The sequence below is a fragment of the Mugil cephalus genome, chromosome 6, assembly GCF_022458985.1.
Source record: "Mugil cephalus isolate CIBA_MC_2020 chromosome 6, CIBA_Mcephalus_1.1, whole genome shotgun sequence".
Taxonomy (NCBI): Eukaryota; Metazoa; Chordata; class Actinopteri; order Mugiliformes; family Mugilidae; genus Mugil; species Mugil cephalus.
In genome coordinates, this window is record NC_061775.1 from 3,315,403 (window position 1) to 3,342,932 (window position 27,530).

Consider the following 27,530-nt stretch of genomic DNA (forward strand, 5'->3'; position numbering starts at 1 on the left):
CACTTGTGACCCCTGCCACACCGCAGAAGAGGACCTCAGAGCTGACGTCTGCAATTTGTGAACAACAGTGATTCGCGAAACGTGATCCTTGGAGCAATGTGCAGATTTGCAAACTGCCTCTGTGAAACAAGCCCCAGGATCTCACCTACGCTGAATAACTAAAAAATAACAATAATAACAATAAAAAGGTTTCGCTTTTGTGCATCTGTGTGTTTGCACTGCACTGTCAGTCTCCATGTATATTTAAATCCTATTTATTTTTCATGACTGTTTAGCAATGAATTGTGTTTGTATGACTGTGAACTTGAGTGATAAACTGTAATTTCAAAGAAAAATTCTGTTTGAAATGCTCATTATGCATGCACTCAAATACAGACAATAGTTTGATTTTTAAGCACATAAGCAACCTCTCACTGTCATGAAGAAACGGAATCAGCTATCTGAGGCATGCTGTGTGGATTAACATTGGCTCCCCTATGACTTCCACTATTTATTTTTTTATCCAGACTAATGGTCATTACAGGCCGACAGCAGTCTGTCGACATATAGGCAGAAATCTTCTTAGCATGCAGATTACACCGAGCCCAGCCTACGACTTTATCTTCTCTCCTCCTATGTACCTGCATAGTAGATTGTGTCAGTGAATGAAGTCATGTTTTAACACGGCACTACCAGAGCAGTAGATTGCTGCTGACTAACAGAATGACAAATGATTGGAGTGTCTCACCGCTGAGTGACAGCTAACTGTCAGTGCTTTTTGTGTGGCGCCGCTGCCGTCTTTTCATATTGGATGCTGCCAGAGAGGGAGGGTCCCGTCTACGCAGTGGCAGCTGAGTGAAAAGGTGCCTAGGAGGCATCTATGAGCTTGTCAGACGCCAGAAATCCAATCCGAACAGCCAAGAAATGGAATTTAAATGAGAAACATTTGATAATGCTGAAAACAGCAGCTGTCTCTGCATAATTGGAACAAATACAAGTTGGATGTGTGGCAAAAAATAAAAAATAAAATAAAAACAACTGGGATGTAACATGACACTGTTTGCTGACAGTTACAATAAGCTGGGGAGAGCCGTGCCACAGGAAGGCTGTTGTTTGTAGCTGGAGCAACTTATAGTTTCTGTCAAACTGGTGCTGATCTCTGCTCCTGTAGGTCCACAATTATGTGCCCCCTGCTATTCCTCCTTCATCCCTTCTTGTTGCCATCCTCCCCCTTCTCCGTTAAAGACCCTCTGGTGTCCTAAGCAGCATTTAATTGTGAAGGGCTGTGCCAGGGAAGGAGTAATCAGATGAGAACGGAGGAAGGGGGAGTCATGTGGGTATACAACCGCTAAAGGGGGATTATTAATACTGGCGTCTTGATTGAACTTCAGCTGTTCTCCTTGGCAAATTGGAGGTGGGGCAATGAGGGGGAGGGGGGGTGTAGTGACACAGAGGGGACTAGGAGAGAAGAGAGTTGGAAAGACAGATGACGATAAGGGCTTTTCAGATGAGAGCAAAGAGTATCAGGGAGAGGAGGTAGAGATGGGGAGAGAAGAGGGAAATAGAGAAAGGGAGTCAGAGCAGTGAGAGGGAGTGGGAGGAAGAAAGAGAGAGGATAGGAGGCAGCGCAGTGCAGTGCGGGGGGAGAGAGACAGGAAAGGAGAGAGAGAGATGTAGAGACAGGAAGCCTCCACTGCAACTGAGCCAGTGAGACGCAGGCAGGCAGAGAGAGAAGACGGAGAGGCAGAGACCCTCGGCATCTCCACAGCCGGCCTGACGAGGGGGTGATGGGCTCAAGAGCATCCTAACGGAGGCAAGAGTGGGAGGAGGAGCAGAAAACAGAGGGAAGAGCACAAGGAAAAAGGCAGGACGATAATATCAGAAACGGGCTTTCAGCAGGAAAAAGGGGAGCGGGTGGGTGGGACCTGAGCTGAGGAGGGAAAAGCAGATAAAAGTTTGGGAGACAGTGTGAGAAAGGGAAAGAGAGGAGGAAAAGAGACATCACAGCAGATAAAGTGTTATGTTAATGGGAAAAGTAGGAGGAGATTCATGGAAGAAGAGGAAGAAGCTGTCGGTGTCTCAGGAGTCCTCCTGTTCCTCTCCTGCTTTATCTCCTTTCTATGAGGCTGCTGGACATCATCCATCACCATGTTTTCTGACAGTGGGGCTCCAGTGCCTGGGGAGCAGAAGGGCTTCAAGCCCCACACCCCTCACTTCATCCCGTGGCTGCGCAATAGTTTGAAGCCACACCACAGCAGTGACCTGGGGCTCAATGGACCGTACAAATCGGGCTCAGAGGCCCGCAACAATCTGACCCCACTGGAGAGAGCCAAAGGGCTCGGTTTCTTCTCCATCCATGGAAAGGACAGGGCAAAAAAGGGCGAACTCCGGAGTAATGGCTTGGGGATGGCGAAGATGCTGCCAGTGGTGCTGAGGGGACACCACATCCTGCCAGGGAGTCTGGGGAAACAGAGAGAGGACAGTCCTGCCAGGTGGAACCAGACTAAAGAGCTGGACACAGACCCCAACACAGAGAACAACCCAGGACACGGGCTGCAGGGCTCGTGTGACAGCTCCTCCGCTGCTCAGGACAACCAGCACTTTGTTATAAACCACAGCCTGCATCGGCCGCAGAATGACAGGACCAGCAACACGGTCAGGAAATATGGGCCACTAGTGGGACCCCCTCCTGTTCCTGCGCTGCTCGCTGAGGACTCAAACTGTAAGGTGCCTGTTGAGATGTGTATGGAGGACAGGAGGGGGAAGGTGTGGGACTACGGCAGTCACACTACCTACCGCAAGAGAGACCTCCATTCATCCAGCTGGCTGGGCTCAGACACTCAGGGACTAGCAGAGAGGCAGCATGGGTTCAGCTCCAGCTTCAGCTACGTCAATAAACACAGCAGGAACTCCCAGAGTCAGAGAGACCTGACAGTGCTGAGGGAGCCACCTGTGGAGGGTTTCAATGGGCCACTGAACGGAGTCATCTTCTCCACTGAGATTCCTCACAAAGGCCTGGGCTGTACCACAACTCTGCGGGTCCCCAGGAAACCCAGGCCAAGCTCTGAGCGGATCACGATCCTGGGTCAGAACCAGACGTGGGTCGGGCCCAGACCGAACAGCGTAGGGGAATCACAGAGGAAGGAAGTAGGCTGCAGAAAGAAGCTGGTTCAGAACCAGATTAAACGAGTGGTGGACAACCTGGAGCAGGTTCTGAACGCGCTGAGGGACGTGCACCAGGAAATGAAAGAGGTAATGTGACGTTTGAAACAAAGTAAGTGTTGTTTGAAATGCAGCCGTTACACTTATTAAATCACTGCATATCTTTCCAGGAGTGAAATAAAAATCATCCTAGAAAATGTTCATCGTCTCAGAATAATTCAGAATATTTCTCTTTTGCAGGAAATGTTCATGCTTTGCCAAAAAAATTCCTTGAGGGCTTGTGCATTCACCGATAACAAGGCGGACTGCAAATGCACGTCCTCAGCAGAATTAAACATGCATTAAAAAAAAGTCTGCAGCGGGGTTTGCATGAATCCAGCGCAATTTGCGAACTGTTTCTCCAACTCTCCTCTGTCATCCGTCTCCACACACAGGGCACAGTGCTCAGCTCATGGGCACATTTTCATTGAGGTGAATGAGACAATAGTTATGCTCCATTTGCCTGATGCATTCAGAGGTTGCTGAGATGATGCTGTGTGACATTAGGCCAAGCCTTCCTCTCCGCATCTCTGTTTCTAACATCCCCTCTCATCTCTTCCTCCACTCTCCCTTCTTATGGACAGATGCTGCTCCAGGCGCAGCTGGATAGCATCCGACGCTTTTTATAATCCATTTATGTCTGAGTCTCTCTGCCTTGTATTCTCTCTCATCCAGCAAAAGTGACACGTAATTCTCTCCTCTTGGCATTTGATCTGCATCTGCTGGGTCACAGTTAAACATACTCATCCTCATTTTGAGGTTTTGTGTGACAGTATTAATATAACATTGATGAAAGAGCTTATAGTCTACATGAAAAGAGAGGGAAGAAGGAGGGTAGGCGGTGTAATAGAAAATCTTGGATTTTCACAACAGAGACAACAGATCAAAGGAAGATACCAAAGAAGACTTTGGTCACATATTTATTTCAAAGCCTGTTTTACCATTCTGTTGCATGAGCATCGGCCCTCAGTTATATTTAATGTTCAGCCACTGGAGTGAGCCTTTAAAGCATTTTAGAAAGACTATACACATATTACAGCAGTACTAAAGACCTCTCTCTCAGACAGGAGGAGAAAAAACATCACCAAGGCAAGCTCACGCATGCATATAATAGTGATCTTCATCTGAGGCATTTCGATGGATTAAAGAAAACTGCACTGTGACTCAGAACATCAAGAAAAACATACAACAAACATAAGGGTTTAAACAAATCCTAAATGATTTAGCCCCACACCAAAAGCCTCTCAGCACTCATCAGCAGTGTATGCGAGGACCTGAGGGGTCGAAATACATTGGCTTTAATAAACACTCTCGGGACCAGCACATGAAAGCCACGGTCCCTTTTTTATCAGCTCTGATTCCTGACATTAACAAGCAGCACCTGCCCAGAGTCACTTGACGTACACATTCATGCTGCTCTACTTCAAAGTAATATGTAATGTCTGGCTCCAAAAGCTACAGCATTATAAAAAAAAAAAAAAAAGATAAATCAGGTCACCCTTTGACATCAGTAAGGATGTTGTTGAACACAGAGAACAAAATAACACTTCAGCCAGCAGGATTTATCTGTGATTTATCATAGAGCAGGTGGCCAGATAGGTCAACCATTTTCCCCAGCGTAATTTTGTCCAATCTCTCTGACCTCCGTCATTACATGGATGTGTGTGTGTGCATCTACCAACATGGCTTTGTGCGTTGTGCATACACTCACGGGTAACGTAATCTGCACATGTATGCCTGTCTACGATATATTATATAACATGCACATTTCCATTGGCTCATCCTTTCTAGGGCGATTTCAACATGTTTGTATTAGAGACATACTTACAGATTAGAGCTGTACGTGTGGCTTCTGAAATGGTCAAAATGAGAAAGAACGCTTTAAAAGAAATTCATTTTTGACATTTTAATATTTCAATAGCTGCAGTGCTACAATTATTTTACTGGCTCAAATTGTCCCGATGCCACAGTGGAGCCAGTTCAAATTCAGCCTGGGAACTGTGTGGCACGTTACACTTCTCTTCTGCCGTCTGCTGTCAAAGCAAAGAGGAAAACTGCCAGTGGCTAATTATCTGATGAGATGATCAAGTTGAGTTTAATTGAGCAGTTGTAAAGTGTAAGTTGTTAAATTATTAATCAAGGAAAATGCCAAATATTAAGTGTGAGTTGCTCACTCATGAGAATTTGCTGTTTTTAAGTGTTTCATGTACTTCAACACTATGGCATCATTTGATTTCACGGACTGAGTCATAGTGAAGATGGAAGAAAACTGATCTTCCAGTTTAAAAACAGTTTTTAGTCTGTTTTCTTTTAATTCACCACCATACTGCAAACTACACATCTACCAGTCAGGCCCTAAGCGCTGAGTTTTACTTTATTTCTGTCGACAACATTGGACTCGTTTGTGAGAAATGTGTCAGTGGGAGGTTAATTTGCCCATGGTACTGACTGCATTTATCAATTACTGTGTGTATTTTCAAGGTGGTGCAGCAGATTGACCACCTAACCTCATCCATTGATCTGAATGATGAGGAGCAGCAGGGGGTTGGAGAAGACTGTACCAAGCCTCCCAGCGACAGCAGCTACAGCTCAGGTTCCAGCTCCAGCGAGGTGACAGTAGGTAGCGTCCACCTGAGGCTACCAGAGCCTGATCACCTGCCAGACAACGTGGACTCATCTGGCACCCTCAGGAGAGATCTCCATACCAGGAGCCAGTCTCCACAGAATGTACAGCTTTGCCCGATAAACTCTGGGTTTTTATCAGAGAGGACTCACAACTTCACCTGTAGCTCTGGGTTCTCATCCAGACAAGGTGGGCCGCTGCCACACGCCAATCACCTGCTAACATCCAACCCACCTCAACCTCAAAACCTCACCTCCCCTGACCACATCGTTTTGTCTCCAAAATGCCTCCCCGTCAGGCCTCCCACTCCTGGTCTTTCCCCACTAACAGTAAACCTCCATCACCCCAGCAGTCCTGGTTCTCAGCCTCAGTCCCCTGGGGCTTCATCCTCCATCAGGATCAGCCCCATCTCTTCTCCCTCCCCTCTGTCTCCAAAGTCTTACCCACCCCCTGCCCTTAGCCCTTCTGTCATCATTGAGACCAAAGTCGGTTCTTATCAGACCCCACAAAGCGACCTCCCATCTGCCAGTCCGATCTCTCCATCATCCACCCAGCCTCCGTCTGCCGGCTGCCCACCCACAGACTGTGAGACTCGGATCGTGTCCACCACCGCTCCTGCAGCTGCAGCTAAACTACCTACTTCACAAGGCCGCAGAGGTCGCAAGCCTCCGCCTTACCCCCATCACAGACTCTCTGAACACATAAAGAAAGTAAAAGAGCCCCGCAAAGTTCCTCCGTACCCAGAGAAAAGAAGGCTGCTCTCGACCACAGTGTGAGACAATGCAGCAGGAGGGGGAGGCTGATCGAACAGAGCCATATTCACAGCACCAGCCACGAGTCTGTAGAGTGGAGAGTGATTTAAGGCTCGCCAAGTTGAGCCAAGACCAAGTTTCCAAGGTGACAGGACGCAGACGCAATTTGGGGTGAGTATGTCAGGCAGAACAGATTGGTTCTCTGAACGTTCTTTTCCCTCTCTTTTCTTTACGGCTCTCTTGGGTACATACGCTGAACATACACAGGGCATAATAACAGCTGTTTGGGTTACTGCTCTGGAAACAAGAGCTTCTATACAGATGTTCACTTTGCAGCAAGCTCTTAGACTCCCACAGACTATACAGCTAAAGGGCAAAGGACAAGATCTAATTAGAGAGTAATGTGAGGGAAATTGTAATTATTGCAAAATGACAAGAGCTGATTCCTTTAGTGCACTTCATCCCGTGCAGCCAGACACAACCACTCACATGTATCAGCATTGTCTGAGGTAGATAATTGCTATCAGGAGTCAGGATGTTATAACGCAAAGTAGACACAGCTCAGACCACATCGGCTCAGCAGTTGGAAAAGCAGATGCGGGGGAAGTGAGGTCAGAGATCTGTGATAGATCCCGAAGACAAGAAAAGGTCTCATAATGTGAGAAACTTAGCAATGAGATGTGAACAGGCTGAGTGGCTCTGGACTGAGTGGGTCACCGGCCCAGCACCAGGGTGCACATCAGGGGAGACAGGGGGCAGCTGGCCCTTTCTTGTACCCTTCACAGAGCCCCTGGTGTTACAAAATTTCCATCTCCTCTGCTGCCTCTGGCTTGACTGACCCGGCCGCAATCTCCATCTGTTCCCCTCCGCCAAATGTCATGAGATGCAAACGTGAGAGAAATAGGGGGCAGGTGCGTGAGAGAGGAACAAGAGAGCAAACAGACAGTCGAATGCCAGCCGCATTGATTACACAAAAACAACAGGGAAAATCGAAAGTTTATTCATTTAGGTCAGTGACATGGTCCGTTCTGAAATGTTACTTTTTGTTTCAATGTGTTTTTTAAAACAAACAAACAAACAAACAAAACACTGGCGCTGTTCTCATTGTCAACAGTTTGAATGACATGACTGAGACTGACTGATGTTTGTGCAGTTCAGATATCTGCATTTCTTTCCTGGCGTGTTGGAAAACTCAACTCCAAGGCCCAAACTCTAAAACACTGTTAACAAATATGCAGTTTCAATTGTGTAGATGTAGGTTTTACTCATATGGGAGTACCCAGAACACATTCTGTGCTCTGGAGAGTACCAAATGTGTTGTGAGGATGACTGTAAATGGGACTCAAAATTACATTACATTTATTCTTAAACAGTTCTGAATAGTATCTAATTTTCTTTGTCAGTTTTTGACCATGTAGCATATATTTATATTAGCAAAGAAAGAAAACTGTCGAGGTTCATGATCAAGGCTCTACTGCTGTGTCAGAGGCTGTACTCAGCCACAACAAATGTGAACATTATGATGCTAACGCGCTCACAATTGCAACACTGAAACGCTGCTTTTCAGCATGCACCCTGATTATACAATGGTGTCTTTAGTGTTTCTCACTTACCACCGGAGCTGAAAGTACAGCGGAGGCTGATCCAAACGTCATTAGTTCTGCAGGTATTTGATGAAAAACAGAGACAACGCAGAAAGCCCCTCTATGTTCTGCTAGTTTAACTAGAGATTGTTCTTGAAAAAAAAAAAACAAGGAAAAATGGCCTTCAGCTGCAACCAAACATACAGCCACTAATGAGGGGTCACAGGGCCACATGGATGAGGACAACAGTGGATCAACCAGCTATAAGCTCATCGATGCTCTTTAATCCATGCCAATGTAATCTAGGGCAGTTCTTGGCAGGAGAGTGTGTATATATAGTTTCCTGATGGTTGTACGGTGAAGGGAAAAGTTGAAAGTAAACATCCAGAGTGCCAGATAGTAAACAGTGGTGATGTGTGTTCAGGCTTTGGATGACAGCAACAAGGCAGCTCTGAGTCCCACAGACTGAACTGAAGATAAACAAAGAGCTATTGTGCTACAGAGACATATTACTCAATGGGACAACAGGCTGGAGAACAAAGTGTCAGAACCCTGCAGAAAAATCCTGCAAAGGCCACAGAACTGGAAATCACAGTCTAAAATAGTCACAGTATAAGATGCTTTTAATTACAAGTAGGGGACTCTGTGGGTGTTTGTTTGCACAGATTGTCCTGATCTTGTTGAAGCTCGGTGCTGCCGAGGTGTTGCTACACAAGAGATTTTCTCCACAACTGTTTCACAGTCAATGCTACATTTTACAGGAAAAACGCACCTGAAGTGTGCGGCTGCAGTTTAGACACGGAGTTCATGCATCAAACAAGCTGATGCCAATTTGAGGACAATCTAGATGACTGATTTTCTCTTGGCTCAACATAAAATGAATAAATCCCTCCGGACACTATATCTCCATAAGCCCACTATGATCAGCGCTCTATACATTCCCATATGTGGCTCTGGATTTAGTCGATCCTCCCTGCAAAGCCTCAGAAATGAAGAAGAAACAATGAAAGCTCTTTATCTCGTGGAAACATTTATCCGAGGACAATATATGTTAATTGAGTGCGCTCACAGAATACATGTTTTATAATGCTTGTTTTAATATGATGTTTGACGGAAGTGGCTCATTTTTTATGCTGCTTAAAAACCGAGGTGAAGTTAGAAATATATTAGTGCTTGTATTAATATTACGGTACTTTGGTCAGATGGAATGGGGCATAAAAATGCTACCCACAATGTTCGCAGCAGCTCGGCTCCAACAGTGCTCAGAATATTTAATGCCTCGACGCTGCCACTCAAATTTCTCCTCTCTTTTCATGTTTACCCTTTAATAAGACCGTGGGAGGTTCAATCAGATCATGACTGACATTACGAGACAAAAACACTGACTTATCTCCGGAGTAGTGACAACATGTCTTTATTGAAACACCCATCACATTTCGTCATCAATCAGAACAATGGTAGAAAAAGATAAGCACGTACAAAATAAGTAACGTTGTGTGTTTGTTTTTCTATCTGGTCAGGATCTGGATGTGATTATTTCCAGAAGTACCCTCCACGGTGACGAAGGGGGAAACGTTCCTGCCGAGCATTTCCTCAAATCTAGAGGATCACCTCCAGACAGATGAGAGAAATGGAACCCAGAGCAAAAGAAGGTACAAAAATGACAACTAATGCAACCCCACGATAAAATCAAAAGAATCCTCAAATCTGAAAAGAATCCCCAGAACTCATCCTCTGGACACTTGTGTGGATCAGTGTGAGGCAGATGAAGGCAGCCAGTAATAACGAAGCCCCTCTGAAACCTGCACAGCGATCCACACATGTGGCACTGAGAAGATGAAAGGGTTCAAGAAGGGTTAACAAGGGACTCTAGAGTCGGAAAGTAGCGCGTGTTAAAAAAAAAAGAAAGAAAAAAAGATAAGATCTGAATCCTCTGCTGCGTCACCTGCTACATGTGTCGAATTACAATGATCAGGATTTAGGGAATCTACAATGATGTCGTCACACGGTGAAATCTTCTGTGCATGTTGCTTCTCGTTCTCTTAGTATCATGTAAAGAAGCTGCTATCTACCCTATTAAACGTATAGCTTCAGACCCAAAAATAAGATCAAAACAAACAAACGAAAAAATCTATGATCGTGACTGATGGGAGATCAAATGCAGAGCTTAAAGTTATCTAGAAGAGATAAAAAAGAGAGAGGGGACAGAGGCATTTCTCTCTACGGCATCTCGGATCAGAACAAGACTGGAAATTATAGTTGTTTATGTGTGCGATGACGATACTGAGGATTACTCACTTTTCCTCTCAGGATTACACAAGATAGATAAATCCCTCCCTAGTCTAAATATGTTATATACACTTGACACCAATCCTCTATACATTCACATACATCCCCGGTGGATCAGATGAGAGTTATTCCCTGTAAATCTTGTAGGCTCAGAAACTAAGAAACAATTATGGAAGCACTTTATCTTCAGCCAGAATTTTAACTAGGACAAAAATCCCGATACGCAACTGATGTTTCGCTGTTATTTTTCTTTTTCTTTTTATCCCAAGCTGTTTAAATCCACTGTGGTCAGAAAACACCAGATAATTAATGTACTGACTCATAAGCTGCTCTCGAGGCAATGTTGGTATCATCCTTCTTCATTTTTTTTTTTTTTTTTTTGTTGATGTTGTCACTCAGAAAGAAATCCATCCTTCATCGACTACTGAGCTGAAACACGATTCAGGGCTCACCGAGGTGCTCTGATTAGCCAAAACGTGCGTCAGACTTCTGACCAATTACAGCTCATCGTGTCGTGTTCGTCCAATGGCGGTCAGTTTGGAGAGTTGAGCGCTGAACTTTCCATCGTTGTGGGTCACTAAAGGGGGAGAGAAAATTATTGCCAGAGACACATGACAACTACAAAAGCATGCAAAGCACCCAAAACCAGCATCACTTCAGCGCTGAGCCAGCAGTTTTAGACCTGTGGGCCAACTTGCACCGTACACTGGCAAGAAAAGCAGCATCAGCAGATTAGACACGGAGATACTGGTGTGCTCCGTCCACAGGTGTAGTCGTAGCAATTATGCCATTTGTCACAGCGAGAGGCGATGAGTGTAACATCACTTGGTAAACCTGCTGTTTGTGTTTTACATACACTAACTTAATAGATACAGCGGATTTTCTGCTGAATTAGACTTTTATACTGTCCTTCAATTTACTGTGGAGGAAAGGCTGGTGGTGGTTCCTAACCCTCATTCATTAATTAAGAAAAATAGATAAAAGAAACAAATTTAGGATTACATTTGTTTCTTGACTAAATTGCCCTTAGTGTTTCAACATAAACCAGTAGGTTGTTGTATAGAATTTAAAATATTAAAGGAATAGTAGAACATTTTGGAAGACTATTTGCTTTCTGTCTGAGAATGAAAACAAGAGTGCTGCAGTCAGAATGTGGCTAGGCTAGCTTAGCATAGGGACGGAAGGCAAGTAGAAACAGCTAGCCTCCCTCAGACTACCGTTTCCTCTAATGCCTAAGGGCCACGGAACACAAAGCCAACAGTCGACTATTTACCACGTTCAGTGAGCGATTGCGCTTCTAGTTTTCCCAGAACGTCTTGCACTGTTACCAGTAGTCAGATCCCTGTTGCCGGCTTTTCCTTGTACTTCTGCTGCCAGACATCTAACTTTATTCAACAGTGGACATGTAACAGTCGTTGCTTTCAGGTAGCACAAATCATCATTTTCTTTGCCTGCAGGTGATGACATTTATCTGTAGGTCTGAACTGCAGTTACTTCACTGTCCTGTAGGTGGTGCAGTTTAGGACAATTAAACGATGAATGAATGAATGATGAATTTAACATTTGGTATTTCCAGGCAAGTGATTGATTAAACAAGAAGTAATTTACATGCTGTACTGCTTTTAAGCACTACATCCTCAAATAATGACTGCATGTGTTTCCCTGTGATGGGATTATGCTTAAATCTGTAATAGTCGCTGGGTCTGGAGTCAATAAGCCTCTGTACTTTGGAGTCTAATCTGTTGAAAATGACAGTGAAAGTAAACTGCTGGTCGGCGTGACTTGTCAAACCCTGCAAATCACAGTCTGGAACTAAAGTTGTGGAGGGGATTTGTGCAGAAACTGAATAACAACAAATAACGCTACGGGGACAAATGACAACCCACTCACAGCTGGAGCATATGCTTCAGAGAAAAATCAGCAGGGAAGTTGCAACGTGATGGAGGGAGGCAGAGTGACAGAGATTGATGTGACAAGCGGAGGGAGTTGATTGAACACTTAGAAACACAATCAATTTCTCACCTGTTGACTCTCCTATGGTAAATTCCTCCGGCCTCAAAGGCATGTCACTCTTTCCTGCTGCAGCTGTCTGCGACTGGAAACGCACGCAGCAGCCACGATGAATTTGAGGAGGAGGAGGAGGAGATAGGGTGGAGAACGGGGTGAAGAGAGGAAAAGAAACAATGAAAAAGAACAGAAAAATAAAACAGGATGAGAGGCGGCAAAGACAACAATTCTTTTTGCAACAGACGGGCCGGGGGAAGTGGGAGGATGTGACGGCAAGGTCAAGGAGATGCTGAGTGGGGGTGGCAGGTGCGTTTGTTAGTGTATGTGAGGTTATTTTAGTCCCATCATTTAGTAGTTATTTTCTGTGTGTTTGTGTTTTGCTTGCAGGGCACGGAGCCAGAGCAGGAGGAGGAAACATGTGCTCGCACTAATGACAGTGTGTCAGGACTGTCCTTGCTGGGGGAAGGAGGCGTGTCAAGGTGTGCTCCACTTCACAGACGACCACATCTGACACGGCAGGCCTCCGCAAAGCGACCGAGCTCAGACATTAACCTTCCATTACACATTATCTGTGACATGATCTTTAGTTGGATTTCAGGAGCAAATAAAGTTTTTACGTGACTCTTGTCGTCTCTACTGGTTTGCAGTTTGTCAAGGTTGTTATCAGCTTTGGTGTAGCTTACTACAAGACCGTCGATCTAAAAATGCACAGAGACACTGGGAGCATATCATAGGTTTCCATGGAGACCTAGGCATCAGTGGAGGAGACGTGCAGTAAAACACAATGAAGGTCTAAAGTGCAAGTGACAGCACATTTTATTCAGTTCAAGTCTTGACTGTATTGCCGGGAACATTCAGTCTCTCAGGTCAGCATGTGAGGTGACGATTAATCTAAAGTAGTCAGAACTCTGAACCATCAAGCTAGAAAAATCCTGTGGAAGAAACTTTAGTTTTCCTTCAGTTATGGAGCTGACACCTCTGGTTGGGGAGAATTTCTTATTCTTTATACGACTGTCAACCCTATAGTACTGAAAGAAATGAAACAGTCAACAGAAAACAAATCTGAATCTTTTGATACTTGGCTGCAGTACAATACCTGGTGGAAGCTCATGCCATTTTCTCCTTTTCTCTCTTTACGTCATTGTTACATAAAACATATCTTTTTGGTTCAGAGCTGCCAGTCAGACAAAACAAGGAATGTTTCCATGTGCACAGGCCTTTAGGAAATAGAGAATTTTTTGACTGTTTTCAGACATTTCAATAAACTAAATTAATAAACCATAAATTGAAAAAGAGTCAATCAGGAGGAGTGGTAATTAAAATAATAACTGCAATCCTTCCTAAATATCTATGGCTCTTTGTGAGCTTGAAGAGACAAAAGTATGGAGACACCAGATCTTATCTGACTCTGACAAAGACAATAACTACACAAACACCGTCCATGTGATGGATTCCTACCGTCTAAAGTCCCCTTTCTATTTTCAGCGCTCTCCAAACCGGAGCAACTAAAGTTAAAAAACTGTCAAACATTGCTAGCTACACTGTTGCTCAAGCGGTCCTTGACATTGTTGGATGTTGTTACCCACTGGACAAACTAACTGGAGAAAGAAATACATGTGGTTGGTAGATGTGCCATGGCGTCACTGAGGCGTTGATTAAAGTTGAAGCAAGCTCAGCTTTGACGTGTAGCACAGCACAACCATCCCTTAATAAAGTGTTGGCTGTCAGTTTCACTTCACACGGCCAGTTTCTGCTGAAAATTAACTGTAGCCCGTTTTCACAATTAGTGTGAAGACAGCTTTACTCAGAACACAGAACTTCTTTTTTCATCTGAAGCATTTGAAGCATTTCTTTGGCTCTTTCTAGTTTTTATTCAGTTCTTTCCGATCACCAGAGACATATTCATAGAACCCTAGTTACATTCATGACCCCCTCAAAGGCTCCGCCCTGCTCCTAGTTGCTGTTGACTAATTCATTGCTCCCGTCGTCAGTTCTGTCAAACACTTATTGTGATCTGGTGTAAAAGGCATTGCCACTAGTGTGAATATGTCACCACAGAGAGCTGATAAAAACCTACCATATAAAAGAGATTTACATGGTGCTGATCGGTGTAAATCAGTATTACGTTAAATGGTCTTGTAATGGTCTCAATGCAACAGAAGAGACACTATGGCTTTAACTCTCACCCATAAGGAAATGTCAGATGCACTTAATAAACGTGCAAATCCAGGAGAAAGCCCAATCTCATTAACATAATTTGTCACAGAAGACAGCGGTTTCAATCCCACATCAGTTACGTGGTCCAGGACAATTAAAAAACTGTCAGGCTGAGACGTCTGCCTCAACTTTTATCCCTGAGTCTGATGAAAAATGTATGAAATGCTGTGTTGCTTGTGTGTAGATTGATGGTTTATTATATGCAGGATGCACAAAAATGTCCATCACCAGTGGTTTGGCTCGGTTTTCTGACATTTGTGCAGATACTTGAAAATTATTTTGGACTCCGGAGTGAAAAGCTTTAATCTCCGGGTTGACAGGATGCCTGAGACAGCGAGGCAACACCAAGCAGAAACTCTTTGCTACGGTTCGCTTTTGTTAGGCACTAAAGTCCTGCGAGCAGGTTGCTGTCCGACACGAGCAGCATTCAAACTAATCACTCAGCAGGAGAAACGCCCGAGGAGCTTTTGAGATGTGTTGCACCAACACTATTATAATCTACACTGTGCAGTTTGGGGTGCAATTTGGCTTATGATGAATTAGAACACTGAGGAATACAAGTGTGCAATTTGATTTTTTTTATGGGCTGCATACTTATTGAATTACTTTAGTTAGAAAGACCTGCACTGAATGCACCGAAAGTAGGATTTAAAGTTTGAGTCATCATAACTTTGACTTCCTCTAATTAAAATGAGAGGCAAAGATATAAGAGATCCATTTCTATCCAGCTATGTTGTATAAGGTACCTTAATTCCTGAACTGGATGGCTGGTTGCCATCAGTGAGCTTATTATATTGAACTCAGTAGGAAAAAAATCAATCTAGCTGCTGACCGGGAAGCTGGGCATCCCCGATGAGGATCAGCAGACAGCTTAAAAGGAAAGTCATGCAAACAGCACAGCTGAAAGCTAAATTAATGTTTCTTCATACTTACATATGCGTTGGCATATTCAATTTTGGTTCCCTTCAGCTCGGCTTTGAACTGGGTGAAAAACAGGTATGATTTCCCCTGAGGCCTGGCATAAATGAAAGAGAAACGTTTGTTATCAAGATTGTGTCATTTGCATACATTAATTAAGTCACACATGAGTACATTTAAACCAGCATGTTAGAAGAGTAGTTTCTCGTCCACTCTCTTTCAGTCACGAATGACTAACATCAATAAGGTGACTCAGTGGAGACACAGATGGGACGCATTTGCAACGGTGACACACTTAAAATCAGGGTCACCGAAGAAGAGGCAGCTGAACATGTTCTGTATTGTATTGTGTGTGTGTGTGTGTTTTTGTCTCACCTCCACACTGAGCAAGAAAACAGTCTGTCGTCGTCACTCAGGCCCACACTCATCAGCCATTGCTGTATTGCAGAGAAGCAGAGAAATATTTTAGCACGAAACCTCCTGTAATCAATAATGAATAATACGAAGGGCAGAGACGCTCACCTCATTGGTTCCCCCTTGTGAGGCATAAGTGAATGAGCATTCGTAGTCCTTCTGCAATGAGACAGTGAACCATTAAGTACATAGTCAGAGCACCATATGATCATTGATTAGTTCCTTTGATATACTATTAACAAGTTCCATTAATCTACTAATTATTTCGGCCAAACAGACCTTCATGACCGGAGTCGTTGATCGATCAGCAAAAGATGTTTACAACTTCACAAAGATTAGCTGCCTATGTGTTGTATCACTATAAATTGTTCTGGCTCCAGTTCTAGTTAAGAAAGCCCAAGAGAAAAACACCCATAACTGACTGTTACACATGTTTGCATATCACTGTGAATAAGGGTCACCATATTCATTAATGTATTTATTTTCTAAGACTGCTTGTTATCTGGAGGGTTGTGGGGGGCTGAAGTCTATCCCAGGATCACCATATGACGATGATATTTTCAGGTTATTGAAATGTATTGGATCCAGTATAGATTTGATAATAAAAGACTTTACAACACAATTCAAGACTTTACTGTTATGTACGCAAGGCATTAAAGTGGAACATTTAACACCAGATTATTTCTTAATTTTGATTGATTTTGCTGGTATTTAGCCTTCTTATAAAGTGTATTGCAGAATCATAAAATTGATCATTTTAATGATTTTTAGCCATATTGTCACACCTAATCAGAGCCACCATTAATATTCTCAGTAACAACGACTCTTTTCCTGGTTTGGCAAGTCAAACCCCCCCCCCCCCCAAAAAAAAATAAATAAACAAACAAACAAACAAACAAAAGCTTGTGCGTTTGCTACTATGTTAGATATTTTGTTAGCCTGATAATACATAAAATATGGGGGAAAAATCACATTCAACAAATAATTAGTTTCATTACATTCGTTAAAACGCATTTGTAACAATAGTGAAAGCATATGATTCATTCACAGTATCGTCCAATCAGTGGAGCCGTTGTGGCGCTCTCGCAGCGACGTGTCAGCCGCTCACAGGCTGTGTCGTCATCAATCTCCGACTACAGCTGACCTGTGTGATGTAGTTTTTTCGCTGAAGTCGTTCAAAGATGTCAAATATGCTGGAGTTTAACAAATATAAACAGCTGTTCAACACAGCAAAGCCCGGCCTATGTATATACTTGTGTCATTATTGTGTCAATTACCGACCAGTCAATGACAATAACAATAGAGCGAATTATAAAACCTACACGGTGAATTAAACCTCATTCAAATTTACTGAGAATAGGAAATGTTTGAACGTAGCGTGGGGCTTGCTTTGAGTGTTTTAAAACTCAAAGTAATTGTGTGAAATAACGAGAATATTAAATGCAGCTACTTACAACCCCCTCAGTGAAAGTGTGCACCACTCCTCCCGGTTTAACGTTGAACTCCACCGTCTTTGTCCCATCAGAAGAAGCCTGAGCATGGACAGATGTCGAGCTCAGCGCTAGTACCAGCAGAAGCACCGAATTAAGTACACTGGAGTTACTCTGTCTGGCCATCTCTTCCTCCTCTAATGTCTGCTGGTGTGTGTAGCTCAGCTGCAACCCGGTTACCAGCTGTCCCGTCGACTGTGAATGTCGTCACAATCTGCGTCTCATACGAAACCAGTAAGTATAATAACAACAAACAAAAATACATTGAGAAGTACAGATACAATAAGCTCACAACTAAAAATTATTAACACGTGCGCGTGTCTTTAAAAAGTGGACTACTTACTACTAAATATTTGGACATAAAATGTAGCATACATGAGTCATGTCAACCCTTCCAATTGCGGCCACACGGTATCGCCCTCGTTCAAATTTATTTTCTTTTTTTCCCCAATGCAAGGCTGTTAAATGTAAATATTCCGGTTAAAAAAATAATAATAATAAAATAAAAAAAAATCAGCACTGAAACGTGCAAATAAGTGTCAGTCAAAAACAATAGTAGAAGAGTGAGAGTGAGAGATACTTCCTCCAATGTTGATTCTGATTCAGCTTAAAAGATTTCACCGGTATTTGAAACTTTGGCAATATGGAAGAGCCAGACCAGAATAACGTCTGAGTTCTTGTCCCTATAGATGGTAGAGAGACTCACTGGAGACTTTAGAGCGCACACACTCAAACACACACACATACACCTCTTTGTGACTTTCTTTTCTCTGTCGTTCTGCCTGGCCGTATAGCCCAGGATGTTTGGCCAAGGTTGTCATAAACCAGGTGTATCTCGTGTTCCTAAAAAAATTATGAAGAGCGTTGAGATGTCACTGATGTCTCAATGTAAGATCTCATTCAGTCATTCCTCAATGTGCAGGTATTGACTGTGATGATATCCTTCATGCGGTCTTTAGGTGGAAGCAGATGAATGGAGATTATTTGCAGAGAACATCATAATGTGTCTGATGTCTGAGTCTTCTTCAGAGTATGTTGAGATTCTCTGCACACTTAGCTGTCGGTTTATGTTCACTGTCTGGAGCTGAATTTCAGCTGGACTGTGTTTATGTATTATCAGAACGGGCAGGCCCATCTGTTTAAAAGCTCTCTATAGTGTAACAGGAATATATATATAGATAGTAGGTGACATAAGTGACAATGACGATAAACAGACACAATCTCTTGCCAGTTCATTAGACACACTAGTAAAAATGAATGCCTGCTAATGTAAACAGTCCTGCACTAAACCTCAGCTTCATGAAGGTTCTGGTATTCAGCATTTGCTATTACAGAGAGAGCTGTTGTTCAACTATGTTTTAATTCTGTAGAATTGAATTATGAAATTTTGCTGAACCGACACATGTTTCTATTATTTTGACATCCCCATTTTAGTCAGTGGGAAAGGCTAAATAACAGAAACACTTAAGTGTTTAATTGATTACAGATATTATGTTATATATATATATATATATATATATATATATATATATATAGTGTGTGTGTGTGTGTGTGTGTGTGTGCACACATAACATAACATACCTTAATTCAGTTCATCTCTTGGAAATGTGTCAGTACAAGGAGTTTTATTTTTGGCACATTAAGAATATTCACATTTTCATCTATTGTGCATGTGCCGTGCTTAGACGCTCAGTACTGAAATAATAACGTGGCTACAAGTGTGTGCTGTAATATTATTTTTACACAGCAATAAAACTTTTAGTTTTAATTCTAAACTTGTTTGCTCAAATAGATTGAAATAGAATTTCACTGGAGGAAAAAACATGAGTCAATGACAACTGAAAGGAAAATGTTTTGACCCACTTCTGATCTCTTTGAATTCCTCTAGTTGTGATACACCGTGATTGGATTTGAAAACCTGTGCCTCATCATGTTGCAAGTGTATTCTCTTATACAATTTCTCCAAAAAACCCACACCTGCCTGTGCAAACATATGTTGTACATGTACTTTCTCTTTTCACAGTGAAACAACATTTTGAATAACAGGAGACTTCAGCTCAGTCTTATGTTTGCACTTGGTCTGCATCTGTGTGTGTTTTTCATGTCTCTGGAACCATAAGACACACATTTGGTATGAGACAAGGCACCCTAACTTTGTGTGACGGTAATGTGTAAAAACCCATAAAGCAATACGAGTATATAGAGGAACATTCAGACCAAAAATAACTGGAGGGTCTCTGTTGGGTAACCTATCCACCCTCCCCTCTGCTTACTTCACTCCTCCATCAACTCCTCTTCCTCATCCGTACCGCATCCCTCCTCAGTGCCACTTCCCAGCCCAAAAATAATACAATAACAGGATTAATAACAGCGTGCATTCATCTGGACAGTCTGTTGAGTATTTTGATATTTACACAGGGGCTCCAGAAGGAAAAGTACCACGATCGTTGGCCACATATTCTTCTATCTCAGACAGGAAGAGCTGCTGAATGTGTAATGGTGTGTAAATGGTCAGATTCAGAGAGTCCTTGTCCGACCCAGGTAAACATTGTTTCCTCTTTCAGGACGTCTGACGCTCGGATGTGGAACAGGAGAGAAAAATATTCAGTCATTTCCCCCCTGCTCGCACACAAAACTCTTTGCTATGTACAAACAATCCCCTCAAAGGTAAACACAGACTACAGACAGAGAAACAGCATTAGCACATTAGCATCAATACCAGAGTTCAATCATTTCGCTAATGATGAAGCTCATATTTATATTCACAGCAGGGAGCAATAACATCCACACAACATGTCAGGAGTTATATATGTGTTGATATACTGTACAGCTATCAGAGTTAATTTGGCTCTTTTATTAAGCAGATGCTTTAGAGCTGAATCATCTCTGTGGGAAGGAAAGCGTTTCCATCTGTTCCTCTCAGCTCAAAATAAAACTGGAACATTTCTCCTTACCAGTTGGTTGGTTAAAGCTGTCATTATTAATTTATTTCATTTCTTCCTTTATTTAAGCAGGGACAATGTAGATCAGTGAACACTCCTTTCGAAGAAAAGAAAAAAAAAAGCAAATGTAGATGCATTATTCATTACTGACGACATTGATTGGGTTGTTAATTCTGCAGCCAAGGTTCTGATGTGTGGGGTGATATCAACATAAAACTGTTAAATTTACTCTGATGGATGTAGCTTTAATGCTGATCTTTGCACCGTCAGTGCTGAATTAATAATTCAGTAAGTTCTTCACAGTGGGCTCATTCTGTCAAGGAAATTCTAACTAACAAACGTTGTTTAAATTTTTAATTTTTTAAGATGAAGTGCTGAACAAACAAATCATGGACAAGATCTGAACCTTACATTTAAAGCTGCAGCGAAAATTATTAAAGCTGTTAGTTGAAAAGCTTGACCTGTAGAAAGATATCCATGGAGCCACAGACAAAATATATATATATACTACACAGAAATGTGACTACTGATCTTTTTTTCATTGGTTTTCTTGACCACAAACTCTACCTTCATGAGCGTCTTTTCTAGCCACAGCATGCAGCTAAAATAATAAGACTGTACTTGCTCAAGAGACAGAATACTCCTTCAGGAGTTAAAGGGAACCAAAACAGAGCCTGGGGGAACGTTGCTTTCATAATAATTAGCTGGAAACACCAAAATTCCAGGAAAAACACTCGACCGTTTGCTTCATTTGATGGTTTAAGAGCAACTTGGGATTCTTTGGACTCTTTTGCTCTTTTTGTGACCAACAGCAATGTTTTTGAGCTTCCCGTGTGGCATATACACCAATCAGGCATAACATTATGACCACCTTCCTAATATTGTGTAGGTCCCCCTTGTGCCTCCAAAACGGTTGGGACTCAGAGAATGGACATGGGCCTTCTGAGGGTGTCCTGTGGTGTTTGGTAACAGTGTTGTTAATCGGTTGTGGGGAGGGGGATTCTGTGGATCATCCCACAGAGATCTAATGAATTTGGAGGCCAGGTCAACACCTTGTATTGTTCTTCGTGTTTTTTGAGTTGTCCCTAAGCAGTTTTGTCTGCATCCTGCATCCTGCTGGGGATGACTGCTTGTCACAAGATGGACAACGTTATTTACTTCTCCTGGCAGTGTGGTGGCTGATATGTGTAGATATCCAGATCACAAATATCCAGGACAAGACTTCTGGTTCAATCTGACACCCATTTTCATAGTCCCACTAGCAACTTTAGACGCAATAATGTAGTTGAAGTGGAGAACTGCTACAACCAGACAGATTCCACTGAGTTTGACTGATTTGATCTTTGCTTAAGAAGCATGCCATGCTAGCAGGATTTTTTGGCTCTTTTGCTGTCTTTGCTACTGTTTACCTGCAAGCAATCAATTCCCTCTCAAACATGTTTGGTTAATTCTACTCAGGCCTCAAGGGAAAACAGAAAGCTTTTAAATCGTATCCCCTGCCTTCGTGTTCTGCATATCCATATGTGCATATGCATATAGTGTGACATCTGTATTTAGTGTGTTGGTGAATACGTGTTTCGGAGAGAGTGTGTAAGGAATAAATTGAGTCTCATCAAGTCTAGCCTCTTGGCTCTGACACTTGTTGACCAGGAGTCTCAGACAGTCAGACCTTTGGGCATGGCCTCACAGACAGTGAGCCCATGATAAGAATGGTTCAGTGGCAGAGACGCTGATGTCAGCAGTTTGCTGTTGGGTTTTCCTGGCCGTCAGTGGATCTGTGGAATTTCTCTCCTCTTCGCCATCCCCAGCAGGGCCAACTCTGCACCTCAGTCATTCCTACACAACTGACGGCCTTAGCTTGTCAGCCTGCCCTGAGCAAACAGCACCGGTAGCGGCGCAGAAGGCTCTGCCTGACCCTCCGTCACACTAGTGTGATGTGTTTATAAAACATATGGCGCACGCACTGAAATTTCCATCTTATCTCGGATACGTTTCATAAGATTATCAGTGGATGCATCAGTAATTTGTAATGCTTTGCATAGTGTAAAAATAAACAGAGATAGCCTCATCAACACTCATATTGGAGAACAGAGGAAGAGGGGTAGTGGTAACTGGCTGTTACTTCATTTTGCAATAAGACTCTCTACAAAAGTAAGTCATTGAGTGAGGCTAGTAGCTCCAGTACAACGAGAGATAATATTGAGGAATCCAAAAGATGCACTCCACGTTTCAGCTCCCACCTGTCATATTCCTCTTACAGGCATCCTGAAACTTCTTCCTTACTCATTAAGACTTTGCAAGAATGCAGCCAATTAAAAATATTCCACTTTACAGAAAACATAAAAATGTTTCTTTTGAGATACAAATTACTGCTGCTTTTAAGTTTATTTTGCTCAGTTGCTGTTGTTGGATGTCAAAAAGAGACATTGAAAGGGAGCAAAAAGGGAGAATTGTCTGTGATTATTTATACACTTCCAGACAGGGATCCCTGTTAAATCTAATGACGACGTGTAAATAGATGTTCCCAGACACCTCACAAACAGGGTGAATAAATATTTTCCAAACCACTCATATGCAACATGTGAAAACAGTCTCATTGTGACATGATGTGTTGTTTTGCTGTCATTTCCGAGACATTAGTGTGTAATGTATTAATGGAATCCTTTCAGGTATTTCTCCGAGGTATGTTATTTCCAAAAGCATTTAGGAAATGTGCCACTCCTCACTCAAATGGTGCTCAGCCTATGTTAAGTGCAGTTAATGGGCAGTGGGATGACTTCATGCTGTTAAATATTTGTTCAAATTATCCCATCTGTGGTGGTCATTCAGATTCATTCAAGGAATAAGGCATCTGTCAACAGCGTTTCAAAAATCCAAACAAACTTTATTATAAAATATAATATAAACTCAGAACATCGTTCAAAATCCATTTTATGCAAGGCCTGTAAATATGTGCACAGAATCATTCATGCTCCATTAAAAAGATGCATGAATGACAGTATTTGGATTTTACCCTATGAAATCACCCACACACTGTTAATGTCAGACTGAGACTTCCTAGAGCAGAGCACCACTGTCTTTTCCAGTTGTATGGTTCAGCTTAATGCAGCTACTTTAACAGTACAGTCTTGCATTGCTTAAAAATCCACTTAAACTTTGGTATTCATATAAATAAGAAAGTGTAAAGGTCTATCCAGCTTGGCTGTAGAATCAATATGAGACATAAATACAAAGATTCATTTATATAGAAGCAAACAAACCTGCACTAACACAGCAGCACCTGCACGTTAAGAGCAACCAAAGAGTATTGAATATGTTTCTGTGTGACGGTTAGGGTCATTAATCAGGTCAGCTCCTGTGAAATACAGAACAAACATCAGTAACCAGATTTCATTTTTAGTTCAGGTGATTAGACCGTATTTCAAGAACTTACACAAAGATCCTGCAATTCCTCGCCTGGACGTAGCTTCCTGTGTACCTAATGTCACACCTCACCTCATTGTTGGAGAAATCAGACTCCTGGACGAGCTGAGAAGGGTTCACTGTCACCTGGAAAACAGAACCCAACCAGAACTATGAGCTTATGAGAGTTGGGTATGATTCCACGTCGATGAATTCTGCAGAACTTAATTTGGCAGTTCTCCAGTCCCACCTTCAGTACATAATTTCCAGGCGGCACGTCAGTGATGTCAATCCATTGGCAGTCGATGTTGGCATGATATGTATCATAGCAACCAGGGCCAAGGCCCTGAAGAATAAATAAAAGTTACTTGTATGATCATTTCTAGAGTCTAAAATACAAAATAAATTGCACAGGAAAATATAGATCAATTAATGAATGGATAAAAGACTAACTTGTGTGTGAGTGGTGCAGGCGAAGCGTCGTCGTACTCCTGGGTCACACGATGTGTCCTCCAGACAGAAGCTGGCTTTGTGTCCCTCAGCAACCTTGTGTCCAGTGGAGACGTCCAGTAGGTCATAGTTACTGAAAGCCTCCATACTGTGGTAATGCCTGGGGAGAGAAAGACAGACCCAAAGGAAAGCCTTAATGCCAACATGTAGTGGAAACCAACATTCATGTTGTCTTTCTCCAGCACATATTCATGCTTTTATGGTCAAAACAGGGTCATCATTACCAAGATAATGATAGCACAGGATAGGGCATCAGCTTTTATACCTGAGGAAGTTGGACATCACTTATTTTTCTTCTTTTAATTCAAGGAACTGAGCTTGTCTGTACTGATCTGCTTCAAATATAATATGAGTTGCTGGGAAATGTGCATGAAATACAAATATATTTATTTTGCCGCTGCTTAACAACAGCAGATCTCTTCAGCTTAAGTGTTTTTTAACAGCTGCAGTCTTAAGGGATACTATTATGTTCTATGAAGACAAAGAAAGGAATTATTTTCAAATTAACTCTACGGTACACATCATTGATCAGACACTGCGTGTTTGTGTACATATATTGTACATATAGTGAGCTCACTGGTGACAGCTGTGCCATTCCCATTCGTGTCTGGGTTTCACTGGGAGGAAGTCTGCCGTTCCCTGGTTCTTCACTCGCTGTGGGAACCGCAGCAGAACTCTGTACTCGAGGTCACTCACACTCGGATGATACGCAGACCTGAATGAAAAAGAAAAGCGCAAAGCAACAAATTTAAGTATCTTCACTAAAAGCTGACATGGCAACTCAAAACAGTTTTACTTTTTTGTTTTTTTGCATCACACTATACTCCACGCATACTTTCTGGACCAGTGTAGTTGAAAAGTGATTTACTGCTGAGGTGGTTTCTGGTCTTGCCTCTGCAGCTTTTGAATTCACCTCAGAAATCGTTTGCCTTTCATGTCAGGGGTTATTTTACTTGGCAAAGTGGTTGCTCAGATCAGAGGAGAGAATCTCCGGCAGATGCCAGGTTTGTGTCCGGCCTATCTGTCACTCAGCTGTGACATTCAAATGGGACAAAGTCCAACACACATCATCAGTTTGAAGCCTCAAAGGAATCCTAATGTTTTTTGTTGTTTATTTTTATTCCTAATTTATAACCTGATTATTTTTGTGCCTGCATATACAGTATACATTTTATCACGCAGTAGAGAGTGCTTGCTTAACAGAATGTCACCTAAGGACAAAGATAGATTACACTGTCTACACTGATCTGCACTGTCCTATGTCTTCACTTAATTGTTCTTGACTTGACTGACACATTAATTCAAGAGTGTGTCAAATAAGGCAGCTTACCTGGAAAGGCAGTTCTCTTCAGCAGCACAGCGAAGTGCATACATCTGAACTTTCTGGATGTAAGAGGCTGCTTGGATGTAGTAGGGGTCAGGAACCAAGTCTGGCAGTCCTGGAGAAGGAATGGACTAAATTTGCAAGTATTTTGGTTTATGTATGAAAATGTCCAAGAAACTTTGGGTATTAAACAATTAAACATTTTGTACAATCAACAGCGATACATGCGATGATTAGTAGGGACGTACTGTAAATCACCATCAGACACAAAACAAACCTACAGGAAAGCAAACAATCCAAGTACTGTTTGTGATGTGAAAACATAGAATGTAAGACCTATAATAAGTACTCAAACAATTGGTTACCCTTGTGTGAAATAAGCCATTTCCTTTCTTTGGTGACATCATGTACTTTGCTAACATAATCTGCCTACTGGAGCAGAATGATGAATCAAGAACTTTGGATGCTGCCATAACTTAGAGGGGTAATTTCACCGCTGGCTAACAAGTAATGACTTTCTTAAAGTCTATCAATCAACCATTTAATTAGAATTTTGCTTAGAGGCTCTTATGCTGGAGACATTAGCTTCGTTATAAGGGGGCATTAAGTCTGACTCTCATTAAAAATGCATTAAAAATGTGCATTAGAAACAAATGGGGTACAATTTTTGAACATGATAATGTGGGAGGGCTCAATCTGTGGCTCAGCATCCATTCTGGGCTTCACCAAAGATGAGTTGTGATTGATAGTGGAGTTGATTATTCAAATGTTTTAAGGGTGCTATCGTTTATGTCATACTTATTTGTTATACTTTTTTATGCCTTACCATTGTGGAAGAACCTGGTGCCATAGCCCGTTCCTGGTGGAGCACGCCCAGTGACTCTGTTTGTGCGGTCTGGTGGGTAAATATTATAGAAAACTGAATTCCTGTGATGAATACTGTGTGGATCTCTGGGGTCACTCGCGTCCGTGGTGCGCGGTGTTTCCAAACTTCTACGAGGAAAATGTATTTCTACAGCGTTGCTGGACAACGCTGTGGGAGAAACATTCGCCTCTGGCGTGATTCTGGTCAAAGAGTGCGCTCTGTGCACAGTGGGGCCACTCCTTGAGCCTTCTAAACTCGTCTGCTGGAGGATGCGACGCGCATTCCCACTATCCTCAGCAGTGGTGACCATTATAGATGTGGAAGGTGACCGTGCAATGGAATCCGAGTTCTCAGATCTAATGTGCGCAAAGCTCGGTGACCTTATCGTTGACGTGTTGACCTGTTGCGCACCCGAGTCATCTACAGGTGTACTCCGGCCTCCTCGAGGGACACCGCTGCCGGAGAACTCTTGGATGGCAGGGAAAGCGGCTGCACTGCCGTTAGACGATGCCTGGTGTGAACGGTACCCCGCCGCCTCTCTCGTGGTTCCGCGATGCGGTGGGGACTGACCGCGTCTTCCAGGACGTCCTGGGTCGAGTACATAATGGTCAGAGTCTGCCCCAAGTACCGATGCATCCATTTGAACGTGGTTGTTTTGCTGAGAGTGTTTTGCGGTTGCGTCTTGGAGTTCCGAAGATCTGGCTCTGGTGAGCGCAACAGGAGGGTTAACTTGGTTAAAACTATTTGTTGTTGTCAATAAGAGCTGAGTGCGTCTCCTAGTCTGCGCAGGTAAACGGTACTGAGTCCCGGTGCTCAGTAAACTGTACACCTGACCGTTATTTTCCCACTGAATCCTGTGTCTCCACGGTCCAACACGCGTGCGTAAATGATGCTGACCGGTGCCCAAACACATCAGAACATCAAGTAGAGAAATCATCACAAACACTAACTTCTCCATGATGCCGCCTGATGATGTCTCTAGCTCGAGAGCTCCGAAACTGGAAGATTAACGAC

At 42.7% G+C, this 27,530-nt stretch overlaps 3 protein-coding genes across 4 annotated transcripts; 1 reads left to right on the forward strand and 2 right to left on the reverse strand.

Annotated features, from left to right (window-relative positions):
* The first annotated feature begins 1,432 nt into the window (after positions 1–1,432).
* LOC125009316 lies at positions 1,433–13,059 on the forward strand. 2 transcript variants are annotated; one of them, XM_047587160.1, is made up of 4 exons: positions 1,433–3,231; positions 5,662–6,726; positions 9,659–9,790; positions 12,822–13,059. In XM_047587160.1, exons 1-2 carry the CDS (start codon positions 2,128–2,130, stop codon positions 6,577–6,579), a joined length of 2,022 nt encoding a protein of 673 aa, XP_047443116.1. In that variant the 5' UTR covers positions 1,433–2,127; the 3' UTR covers positions 6,580–6,726; positions 9,659–9,790; positions 12,822–13,059. The 2 variants fall into 2 exon arrangements, with proteins under 2 accessions (XP_047443116.1, XP_047443115.1); XM_047587159.1 differs by lacking the exon at positions 12,822–13,059 and having other exon boundaries at positions 9,659–10,842.
* Positions 9,537–17,685, reverse strand: mydgf (myeloid-derived growth factor). The gene is made up of 6 exons (XM_047587161.1): positions 17,438–17,685; positions 16,092–16,142; positions 15,945–16,006; positions 15,585–15,666; positions 12,450–12,522; positions 9,537–11,004 (listed from the first exon to the last, which is right to left on the reverse strand). Exons 1-6 carry the CDS (start codon positions 17,597–17,599, stop codon positions 10,925–10,927), a joined length of 510 nt encoding a protein of 169 aa, XP_047443117.1. The 5' UTR covers positions 17,600–17,685; the 3' UTR covers positions 9,537–10,924.
* Positions 17,686–23,278: 5,593 nt separating this feature from the next.
* On the reverse strand, positions 23,279–27,530 carry loxl5a (lysyl oxidase-like 5a). Its single transcript, XM_047587544.1, has 7 exons — positions 26,478–27,530; positions 25,658–25,766; positions 24,905–25,042; positions 24,271–24,427; positions 24,068–24,163; positions 23,849–23,964; positions 23,279–23,770 (listed from the first exon to the last, which is right to left on the reverse strand). Exons 1-7 carry the CDS (start codon positions 27,472–27,474, stop codon positions 23,764–23,766), a joined length of 1,620 nt encoding a protein of 539 aa, XP_047443500.1. The 5' UTR covers positions 27,475–27,530; the 3' UTR covers positions 23,279–23,763.

Excerpts from the sequence above, each read along its gene's own strand:
- LOC125009316 (XM_047587160.1), top strand. The coding sequence starts at position 2,128 with ATGTTTTCTGACAGTGGGGCTCCAGTGCCTGGGGAGCAGAAGGGCTTC. Across the intron at positions 3,232-5,661 it reads TGCACCAGGAAATGAAAGAG|GTGGTGCAGCAGATTGACCA; the intron begins GTAATGTGACGT and ends TGTATTTTCAAG.
- mydgf (XM_047587161.1), bottom strand. The coding sequence starts at position 17,599 with ATGGCCAGACAGAGTAACTCCAGTGTACTTAATTCGGTGCTTCTGCTG. Across the intron at positions 15,667-15,944 it reads TTTTCTTGCTCAGTGTGGAG|GCCTCAGGGGAAATCATACC; the intron begins GTGAGACAAAAA and ends CATTTATGCCAG. Across the intron at positions 11,005-12,449 it reads TACCATAGGAGAGTCAACAG|TGACCCACAACGATGGAAAG; the intron begins GTGAGAAATTGA and ends CTCCCCCTTTAG.
- loxl5a (XM_047587544.1), bottom strand. The coding sequence starts at position 27,474 with ATGGAGAAGTTAGTGTTTGTGATGATTTCTCTACTTGATGTTCTGATG. Across the intron at positions 24,428-24,904 it reads GAATGGCACAGCTGTCACCA|GCATTACCACAGTATGGAGG; the intron begins GTGAGCTCACTA and ends TTCTCTCCCCAG. Across the intron at positions 24,164-24,270 it reads CCTGCACCACTCACACACAA|GGCCTTGGCCCTGGTTGCTA; the intron begins GTTAGTCTTTTA and ends TTTATTCTTCAG.